At 37.7% G+C, this 12,086-nt stretch overlaps 1 protein-coding gene across 1 annotated transcript in view; it reads left to right on the forward strand.

Moving 5' to 3' along the window:
- Nucleotides 1–1,278, forward strand: part of KCNH7 (potassium voltage-gated channel subfamily H member 7) — a 216,346-nt gene extending 215,068 nt beyond the window's left edge. The window contains exon 16 of the mRNA XM_054380796.1: nt 1,012–1,278. Within this exon, the coding sequence (XP_054236771.1) occupies nt 1,012–1,278 (267 nt within the window). The remainder of the gene's footprint in view (nt 1–1,011) is intronic.
- The last annotated feature ends 10,808 nt before the right edge of the window (nt 1,279–12,086 follow it).

Genomic DNA, 12,086 nt, shown 5'->3' on the forward strand with positions numbered 1-12,086 from the left:
TTGACGATTTTCCAAATTTGTTTGGGATTTCTGAAGTTTAACAGCTTGGGCATATAATTTCCAAACAGTTGGATTTGACAATCTTGGATGACACTTCTATGGTTCTCTGATTCTATGTAGCACACAATTAGTAAAACAAGCATTCTTGGCTGTGTCAGATTCCTTATGCATATTCTGGAACATAGGCACAGTACATTCACCATATCCAGAAGGCATTATAAAGATTATCAGGGCAGCAAATGTGTAGCAGTAGTTTTCAGAAGTTTTTGTGTGTACACCTGCACAAAACATACACACATATCACAGAATCACAGAATGTTAGGGTTTTGAAAGGACCTCAAAAAGATCATCTAGTACAACCCCTCTGCCACAGCAGGATTACCTAGAGCAGGATCACCTCAAGTAGGTCATACAGGAACACCTCCTTGAGGGTTTTGAATGTCTCCAGAAAAAGAGACTCCACAAACTCTCTGGGCAGCCCATTCCAGTATTTCCAGTGTTCTGTCACCCTCACAGTGAAAAAGCTTTTCCTTATGTTGGACACCTTCTGCAAACATCATCAGGCACACTGCACACCTCATAAAAATTCCCAGTTCAAAAGTGAAGAACTGAAATCTGAGACTGGAATCCAAATGGTCATAGTGTTCAGAATTATGCAATTCCAGAGTTATGTTCTGAAATGAAAGCACAAATTCAAGAATGTTGAAATCCATACTCTTAGATCAGGTCTCAATCATAATCAGTCCTTCAGAAAGGGCTGTTTGTATGCATATCTTGATGTCATATAAGCAAGTCTGAGGACAGGACAAGATATCCAGGCTTCTACAATTAATCAGCAGAATTGCATTTGATTGTGTTAAATCAAATAATGTACCATGTAAAAATATTTCGACACACTGCTTAATTTTTGAACATAGCTTTCCAGCAACCATTTCAATGCACTAATTTTGAGCAGAACAAGAGCCTGGAAGACACCAATTTAATTACTATCATGTTTCTTCTCCTTTCCAGTGTCCTGAATTTCTAGACCTTGAAAAATCGAAACTTAAATCCAAAGAATCCCTCTCAAGTGGAGTGCATCTTAACACAGCCTCAGAAGACAACTTGGCTTCTTTCTTAGATCAAGAACATGACCAGCCTGTAGCATGCCCCCCACAACACTGTAAAACTTATCTCCAGCCAGTTAGGCACCCTTCCTTGCCAGAATCTTCAATAAGCACTGTAGGAATCTTGAGTCTTCATAGGCATGTTTCTGATCCTGGTCTTCCTGGGAAATAATACTTTTACACTATTACTTCACATAAAAATGTAAGTGCTTTTAATGGCTGTTTTTCCTTCTTTTTTTTTTTTTTTTTTTTTCCTTTTTGGTATTTAAATCCTCTATACTTGACTCAGGGGCTACAAGGAATATACAATTATATGCAAAAGTACTGTATATTTTCCTAAATCTGAAGCTTGTAAGGTAAAGTTGAGCAGTTCTGATGTAAATATATATATATATACACACACACACAAACTCTATGTTCCAAATGTAAAACTGCCAGCATTCTCAAGGCACCTTATTTTTTTTTTTTTAAATAACATGCATGTTCTGAAATAACAGTTTACATTGCATGGAGATTACCATTTACTGCTGTCATGGAAATAGTATTTTATTGTGAATATGTCTTCAAAACAAATAATAGACCAATAACAATAATTCACACAGAAAATTCTCTTATCTGACCAAGCTAAAATTCAAGCAAAACATTCTTCTAGCTCACTTTTGAAAAATTATTTCTTTTTCTCATAGTGAGCTTTTTACAATTAATGACAATTATTCTGAATCTAGAGAAAGAATAAGATAACCAATTCTTCTGGCTTTGGAACAATTAGGACAGAGAAGCCAGCCTCCTTACAAACCAGTTAGAAGTAGGGATGTACATTAACAGACAGGAAAACTCTGCCTCATGCTGGGAAATACCACCACAGGTTGCATCAATAAAACTGAATTAATTGAATAATTTGCTTAGAAGACTTTTAAATAATAATAAAATAAAAAAGAATTGTCATAGAAGTTAGCTCTCATGAACAGACAGGTACTCTTCATCATCACACAAACATAATCACAGTAAATAAACCTAATTTTTATATAACACAGAAGGCCATGTTCCCTTTGTTCAATACAAATTAATAACAACCTGGTCAATTAAAAACTACTTGACACATTTTTGTTTTCTAATTATTAGGGCAGTTGTTTGCAGTTATCTGTCTTTACCGACTGACCCCTCTACGATGATCCTAGATAGGATATATGTATATGTGGACACATACCACACACACATTCCTGTATGTGTGTATGTGTGTATTTTATATATGTACATATGTGTGTATATATTTATATACACATAGACTCAAGTGTGTGTATATACCTACACTTACATGTAGGAGTAGAGATATAGAGATACAGAGATATATATATATAGATATATATATATAGATATATATATATGTATATATGTAAAATCACTTTCAGGAAAAATTGTAAACTTTCTTATTACAAAATGAGTAAGATTAGCTCGTGTCCAAAGCTGACTACATTAGAATAAAATGATTTAAGGTCTGTAGGCTTTAAATACAGTATGTACTGTATATGCATAATGCTTTGTGAATACTTAGATTTAATTTTATTAAAATATTATTCTGCCTCAAATGTTGTGTTTATTTTAGAAAGAACTGACCTTTTTATTACTGTTTTTAAATATTTTTAAATGTTCACATGATTTTTTAATTGTAAAGCTTTAATGTGAAATTCCTCTAAGAAGAGAACTGCTTTCAGAAAAGGATGTAACCCATGTAGCAGGGGAGCAGTTCAATTTTAACTAAAACCAAATTAATCTCTCTGTTATAAACCAGTGCCATGCAATAAATAGTGCTTGACCCTCACATTAATAGATACATACATTGCATGTTGCAGTCAGAATAATACCTAACATATTTAGTCATACACAGCTAGTAGATAAACCCAAGGTGGCTGAATCTTCTCTCACTTAAAATTAGTGAGTGTTGAACTACTGAGCAAGGCTCCACTTTACCTTTGCATATAAAGATACGAAAATTAATTAACTGAATACCTTCATAAGTGAATAAAGAAGCCAACCCTTCCCACTCAAGATCAAATTTTCTTCTGCCTCATGCTGCTGTTGACTGTTGAAACGTCCAAATGCTACGATGTGCTGACTGTTCTTACTTCTACCACTAAGAGGTCTGCACTGATTAGTGCCTTGCAGGATCAGACCCTGGGTGACAGCATCATTGGGCCAGACAGAATCTCTGATTACCTATACTCCATGGAAACCAAAGTGCTAAATAACAAAGTGAAATAGCTACTGCTTTTTTTTTTCAATAGCAAGCATTACCAACTTCTGCTCTATCTCAGTCTAGTAATTAATACTAATGTCTGTTACAATGAACAAGCTACCACATTTTCTAAAAAAGTTATTTGTGGTTATGCTACATTTAAAAGAGTCTAATTTGATTTAAAAATAAAATTAGCAAAACCAGCATAATGCATGAGCATTGCTTTACAAAATGCCTTTATCCAGTTTCATCACTTGGTATTTCACATTAATGAAGACTGAGCAAAGCAGGTGGAATGGGGAAGGACTTTTGGGGAAAAAAGACAGCAATTTTAATTAGTCCACAGTGAAAGAAAAGCTCTATCCCTTACTCCATTTCCTCCTTCAGAAAGACTTTCTTCCTTCACTTCTTTGTATTTATCAGGAAGAAAAATCTCAAATAGGGGCAACTAGGGAAGACTTTGCAAAGTTATGAAGATTCTCAGCTCCCTAGATATGTTCCAACTCCGTCTGTTCAGTAAACACATTCTCTGGTTGCATCACAGCTGCTGCCTATGGATGAACCCTTTCCTGCTGCAGGTTGTGTCCTAGCAATCACCTCTCTCTTGTGAGCACAGGTCACTCACCAGAGCTTCTGCATGACTCACCAATATAAGTAACACACAAGAAGCAGAAACGCATTGCTTGACATGGCCTCTGGCTGCCTGCTTAGGTGAAGCAACTTGAGATTTGTCCTGCTGTTTGAGAGCTGCTGAGTTATGCTGGGCACAAACAGAATTGCAGGAGACTGCAATAGGCATGACTCCTCGATTGTAAGTTGTACATAAAACCACACCTGCAGATAAGAAGCTTTGATAATTCTATACTCTCCTGGTAAATATTTTGACAGTGTGAACACTAGTATTTAAGGCTGGTCTTTTCATATATTGGCTTAAATCAGAAAGAAAATCATTCTAATGGAGCCAGCAATGCAAACCAACATCAAAGTTTTAATGAAAATACTGATAAACTGTAAAACTGATTATCACGTATTTCATCTGATTGGGAATCTAGGTCCAGTAGGCACCTCCTCTCCATTCATCTACAGGCCCTTTCTGTATTTACATACAGAATCTTTGTGGCTTCCTTAACATATCAGCATTTTCAGTATCACTGAGATAACACAGCAATTTATTTTATTAAAGAAAACCTAAGAATTTTTCTCCACAGAAACTTTTGCACAGACTCCTCAAATGCATCAAAGGTGATATAGAATCATAGAATCATATATTCCAAGCTACCCGTACCAAGAAATAATGCATAGCAGTTTGTAATCCATCAGTACACTATCAACTTCAAACATTAACAGAATCTCAGAATGCCAGGTTGAAAGGGACCCCAAGGATCATCTGGCCCAATCTTTTTAGGTGATAGATGGCCCAGCACCCCAGCAAGCTGTCTTAAAACTGTCAGGTGTCAAGGGATCCACTACTTCCCTTGGGAAATTATTCCAAAGTACTGATGTCTCCTGAGAAGCTTGTCACTGAACCCCATTACCCTAGTCTCACTTTCAAAATTAACATCAAAATTTTCATGAAAATACTGGTAAAATGTAAACCTGATTCAGAGTGGAGACAGATGTGGTATGCAACCATTGGCATATTTTCAAAAGATGTCCAGACATGGAATTAACTTTTAAGTCGCTACTATTTACAGAAGGTCCTTTAATACGATTACTCTGAACGTAGATTTCCTTTTTATTATGGATATGTACTTATACCATACAGCAGTCCCATGTTACTTATACACTGTATCAGCTCTATGCATTGGTTTTTCTCTAGACTTGAAAAAGAATACATTAGAAGTTGAACAGCAAATAGCTTAATGGGAGAAAAAAAAACAGATCCACAGAATAGAACACATATGAAAATCAAGGCAGCACTGAGTTTTATCCAGGAGCATGTCCCAGAGCTTGTAATTGCATGAAGGCATTACAATGGCAAGCTTACTTTTTCTCACTGTACCTCTATGTACAAATAGTAGATAGAACTGCATTATTAACGAAGAAACATTTTTCTTCATGTAGATATTTGGGGTTTTTTTAATGCCCACTGGGAAGTTCTTTGATTATTAATAAATGTAGAATATGGCTGTTCTCTTTGGAATGGAAATTAGATGGTTCAAATTAAAGCCTCTCCAAGGAGGCATTTGCCCCTTCTATGCATTATTTACATTCTTTATACTGAAACTTTATGATATTGTAAAGTTGGAAATACAAAGAAAGTTTTGAAAACTTAGTTTAGATAAATACTTAACTACTGTGAGCTGTAGCAAATCCTGTTTGTGTAACAGGTTTTTGTATAATCTAGTTAATATAAGTTATTACTTTGATTTCAGAAAAGATCTCCTGGAAAGTTGTTTACTACATAAATAAAAGTACTTGTATACTGCACATACATTCAATATTTTATATCACCATGAAAACTAAATATGCATAAATAAATGCAATGCCCTTATTTCAGTCATAATCAATATGATGTGAGCATTTGTGACTGACTTGAATTTAGTTACTCTAATGCAAACACCGTTAACAGGGATCCCAGAAAGATTAACATATTTCTATACCAAAACCACTGGGCAAAATAAAATTTTAATTATATTTAACACCACGGGAATAAGTGTAAAAGAACAGGATTACACAGAACACTACTCGCTGGCTGGAAGCACACAGAACATTTTTAGAAAATCCTGTGCACACAGTAATCTCCTTGTGCTGCATAAACATCTATCCCTGAAGTAGAACTGGAAGTCATATCCAGGTGTACTCCCCCTCACTTCACCAACTGAGGAATTAATCTGGATAAAGCAGCTGACAATTGCTCTCCATTGAGGTCCAAATTTTCACTAAACACTTTTAGCAAAAGTGCTGTTTAAATCTCTATCTTCATAGTCAGACACTTTCATTGCTTGAATAATTTTCTTTTAGAGAGCTGAATAGCCATTGGGAGCTTTTATGGTAAGCTGAGCTCTTAAAACAAACAAACAAACAAATAAACCAACACCAAGCAAACAAAAACCCCAAACAAATAATTTTAAAAAAAAATTTAAATAAAAAAAATTAAAAAAACCCCCACTACACTCCCAGATCTGCTTGGGGAAAAGGGGTGGGATTAAAAAAAATACAATCAGTTGAAGACCATTCCAACTATATTCAAGTAGTATTACCTGAACTTGCCTCACAAAAAAAAAAAAGCCACTGTATTGCAACATAGCTGAGCAGAAATAAAGTTTTAACTAGAACATCTTGGCTTTTTAATGGAATTCACTTCTCTTGTTTCTCCAAACCAGCAGAGCTTTTCAGAGTATGCCACTGCTACTGAAAAAAATGCATGCAGCATTTAAGGTATCTGATCTTTTACTTGTGTAAGCAAGCTACCCTACTCATTTATAAGACACAGCTTATTATGTATGGCCACAGGCTTTTCCTTTTTTATTAATCTCTTTAGTTTAAGACAGAAATTTATTTGTTTGGAATTAGACATGCACAGACAAAAACAAAAAAGGCATGCTTCTAGATATAGTAAAATGCAAAAAAATACTTCTTGCTATGCATTGTGCACTTATATTCATTCAAAGCACACTGTCTTATCAAGCAAGAAGGTTAAGAACTGTACAATAGCTTCCATTCACAGAAATTCCTCCAAACATGAACTTTGACAAGTTGGTGAACCTCTTTTCCTCCATCAGTTCAGATTGTGGAGTGTCATGGTGCACTGCAAGAACCTGAAGAGAAAGTAACAGGTGAGAGATTGGAGATTTTGGAAGTGTGACAAGTACAATGACACTATCGGCGAGATTCCAAAGGAATGGCCTACTTACATCCTGACAGATGGAGGGACCCACAAGTTTAAGTATCAGAAGTAACTTATATAGCAGATGAAAAGCCTTCACAAAATTTTATGAAGAGATAGTCAAGGCTGTTTCTGCTTTTGGAAGCAGATTCCTCAATCTTATTTCATATTATTAGTTACAGCGTGTCCACAGTTTGCTACCTACGTTCTACTAAGAACTTCCACATTCCACTGTGGTAACCCAGCAATAACCTCCCATAGCAATGAAGTATTATACCACTAACAAGCAAGGCTAGTCACAGTAATAATCTGCAGTAGAACAGAAGAGCAGGGAATATCAAATACATAATTATGCTTTCAATATTAAGATGTAAATTGAGTTACATGTTAATGCTAAGATAAATACTAGGGGAGATTTATATATTAGATATTAGGAAAACTTTCTTTACACGTTTGTCACAGATGGCAATTCACATTTCACTTGCAGAAAATATCAGTGATTTGTAATGCATTAGATTATCTGTAGTGATAGCTAAAATGTTCTTACATCATTAAATAGTCACCATCTGGAAACAGTAAGCAGAATACTCTGCTTAAATCATATCAATGGCAGTGAGCAAGTAAACAGGCAATTAAATGTCTACTATACATATTCAAAACCACTATCAAAGTTATAGCATTTTCTAATGTAGAATTTACATGCAAAGATAATCAGCAAATTCACATAAACTATGAGACCTTCATTTTCAGTACTTTGTATCCAAATCATTATCATTTATGCTTTGAAATAATTTACATATGCTTTTCCTTTAACTCTTCAAATCTAGCCAAGTTCCATATGTAATACAGAACAAAGTTAATCGAAATCCTAGTCTCTAAAGTTTTGCAACTGAAGGTTCTGTTACCTGCTTACAAAATTACAGCACTAACATGTATCATGAGGTACAGCCTAATCTAAAGAAGAAACGGTTTCAAAATGGCAGTGAGAATCTGAACATCTGAACATGAACTGTCAACATATTTTGATTAATTTGATCTTACTAAACAGCAACATATCTATCAAGTCTGTAGTACCACAAAGTCTACTATCAACTATAATTACAATTATTATTGGAAAACTACATTTTACCTGAAGAGGAATGATTATCACTGGGAATATTATGCTAAGGTATTTCTAATGAAGGAAAAAAAGAATGAAACAAAAATTTAATAGGCTTGCTTTCACAGTTGATTATATAGTTATACAATTTATATAATCTTACCTGTCCAGCAGTAACACTGAAGTACATCAACATGGAGGCAACAGCAGCAGAGTAAGTACCAGCATACGCAGAACATCAAGAGCGTGCCCAATGAGGCATATCTGAAACTGCTCCTGGCATTGGCTGTCCCATTGTCACTGGCTTTCCAGTCACCTATAATTGAAATACTTTGGGAGGGGGGAAAAAAAATATCACTATCTTCACCTTGATTGCCTGAAATAATTTTAATTTTACAATGAAAATGTACCTTATGCATGATTAAGAAATACCTGTTGTACTGTTTATTTTGAAAAATAAATCAGTTTCAGACTCAGTCCTACAACTGGATTTATAGTCTTAAATTACCTCCATTTAAAGGCATTTTGACAACACTTAGTGACAAACAGAACAGTAGAGCTGCAGAAGCATTTGCACATGCCTTTGCATTACACTGCTAGGTTTTGTTTTACTTTGGAGGCATGAGGGTGGAGGTGGCTTTGTTTATAAACAGACACCTTATGGGTATTAGTGATTAGTGTTTGCAAGACACTGTAGTCATTTTAGACACTCTTATTTTAATTTTATTTCAATTTTTATGCAGTTCTGAATGTTCTAATCTCCTGATTTTCCCTGCATTTGCTATTGGATTAGTCATGACAGGTGGTAGAGGTTCCTTTCTTAAGGCTGGGTCATGTACAACTTGAAGTGGCTTCCAGTATTTGAGAACTACAATTTTATGAACAGCTTATATATTTTACTGTGCTAATATGTTACCTTTATTTATAACAGCAAATTAGAGCTCACTTTAACTACATTTAAACATGGGGTGTTTTATTCAAGCACTTCAGTGACTAAGAAAACTGAAAGGCCATCACGCAGTTGAAGTTTTACAGATACAGTAACACAAGGCTTGTCCTGCCACGCAATCACCTGAGAGGAACATTGAGCTTACAGCAACCAACAAGAAAAAGTGACAGAATAGAAAGCCCATGGCCTTGTATAAATAAACACTAGACTGAACTAGTCAGATCAACAAGTCTTTAGGAAAACTGGAAGAGGAAAAGGTAAGGGTTTTGTCCCAAGTTTCCAGCATTAGCACAACTGCAAATGGCTCCCACAAATCACATATAAATTTGGCCAGCCCCAAGCCCACCCGCCGGCTGAGCCTGCCAGCCCAGAGCAGCTGTCCGGAGCATGTGCACTGCACTGCCTCAGGCCCTTCCAGCAGCAGGCAGCTTCCTTGTGGGACATGTAGATGCTAAATATGACTCCTGGAAATGTTGAAGCATCTGCATTATTTTCATGTGTGCTCCAGCCTTTGATACTCAGCTGTCACCCCACCTGCGTATGTGGACTTTAGCCTTGCTGGGAATGGGAAATAGCAGGGCTGGCAGCTGCCACAGCACAGCATTTGTGCCCAGCCTCCTGGTGAGGTAGGTTCTTGTGGTCATCCCTACCCCTGTCACAGTCTTTGCTTATGAACCCTGTGACTAATTTCAGTCTCCTGAGGCTTTAAAAGAATGACTGATGTGCCATCCAGGTAAGGTGCTGAAGAAAGAAGAAAAAAGTAATGGGGGGGGGAGCGGTGAGACTTCCTTCAGAAATCTTTCAAAGCAAACTCGCATAAAGTAATGACAAACTAAGACTGAAACTTGAAAGAAGTAGAAAGGACAACAATGAAACGAAAATGAAACTAAGTTCTACAAATTCCTCCAGCTGAAGGAAGCTCCACTCAGAATGCTGTAACACATCTCAATATCACAGGCAGCTGAGGGCATGAATTGAATTACAGGAAATTTTAGGCTGGGAAATGACCTATGGAGATATTTCGTTTCCTTCTAAAAGCAAAGCCTGTCAATTTCTGTTGAGGAAACGCCTACAATTTCTCTGGGCAATGTATTGCAGTCTATAGATGGTTTTATAGTGGAGATTATCTTTTCTTATACATGGACAAATGAAGAAACATGTGCCAACTGGCCCTTGTCATGTTCCCCCTTGTGAAGAGGGATGCCACATTTAAGAGCTGGAAAACTCTGGCTGTATTTCAGAGAATCATAGAACCACAGAATGGTGTGGGTTGGAAAGGACATCTAAAGGTCATCTAGTCCAATCCCCTCTGCAGTGAGCAGAGGCATCCTCAACTAGATCAAGTTGCCCAGACCACTGTCAAGCTCACTTTGAATATCTCCAGGGACAGGGCCCCAAACCCCTCCCCAGGCAACCTGTTTCCATTTTCCACTATGCTAATGATAAAAAAAATGGTTCCTGATATCCAATCTAAATCTACTCTTCTCTAATTTGAAGTCATTGCCCCTTGTCCTATCACTACAGGCCTTTGTAAACAGTCTCTCTCCATCCTTCTTGTAGGCCCCCTTCAGGTACTGGAAGGCTGCTCTTAGGTCTTCCCAGAGCCTTCTCTTCTCTAGGCTGAAGAACCCCAGCTCCCTCAGCCTGTCTTTGTAGCAGAAGTGCTCCAGCCCCCTAATCATTTTCATGGCCCTGAGCCTTCTTTTCTCTAGGCTGAATAAATCTAGTTCCTTCAAACACATGCCAAGTTCCGCAATCCTGGAATCATTGTATTAGAATTCAAATCAACCCTCTACAATTTTTCACTCTCGAACTCTCCAGGACCAAAGCTGAACACAGTAATCCTGATGCTATTTACTCTATCACTTTGCTAAAAAACATAATATTGAATCTCCTGCCTTACCCCAGATTCACACTGAGGTTCCCTAAAACCGTACAATGGAAACCAAGCCTGCTTCTTTACACTGGATATTAGAAAGAAATTCTGTACAGTAGGGTGGTGAGACACTGGAACAGGTTGCCCAGAGAGGTTGTGGATGCGCCCCTCCCCAAAGGTGTTCAAGGCCAGGTTGGACAAGGCCATGAGCAACCTGGTCTAGTGGAAGGTGTCCCTTGCCCATGACAGGAGAATTGGAACTAGATGATCTTTAGGGTCCCTTCTAACCCAAACCATTTTATCATCCTCTGATTCTGAAGCTCAGTGACATCTACTGTGTGGGTGAGACCACACCTCAGAGAGGCTGTTTCAACAGTCTCAGACTGTCCAACAAACTTGTCAATTAAGTTTATCACATGCATCACAGCCTCCTGCTTTGTATGCAACATGTGATTCTTCAAACAAAAAGCAGCACCCCAAAAAATCTCTTAAAGACATATGTAAAGTACACAATTACAGTCAGCTTTACTTCCCTGATGGCCTTTTGTGGGTCTGCATTCTGGAGTAAGGCTTATCTTTCAAAAGCCTGTGCACCATTCAACTCCCAGGGCTACCTCCACTGGAATGCCTCATGTCTGTCGGTGCCTGCCTGGAAAGCTACCATGCGCAGAAGGCACTGACACACTAGTGAATGGTCCTAGAAACTCATGAGCTGTAAAGTGAAGAATACATTTATGTTTGCGTTTTTTACAGTCCTTGTTAAAGGTTTCTTTTTAAGCATTCAGGAGCAACACTGAGCCATGCCTTTCCCTCCAGGTGCCGCCGGTCCCACATCCGCAGCCCTCAGTGACGCCGCGCCCCGGCCTGCCCCTACTTGTCACCACACTGAACTCGCAAACGAAACCGAAAGCGGCGCCGGGGCCAGGATAAAGTGAGACAGGCCGGACCCGGTGACGGCCCGAGGAGGCGCGGAGGGGGACACTCTCCTCGCAGA

Source organism: Indicator indicator, chromosome 5 (genome assembly GCF_027791375.1).
Source record: "Indicator indicator isolate 239-I01 chromosome 5, UM_Iind_1.1, whole genome shotgun sequence".
NCBI lineage: Eukaryota > Metazoa > Chordata > Aves > Piciformes > Indicatoridae > Indicator > Indicator indicator.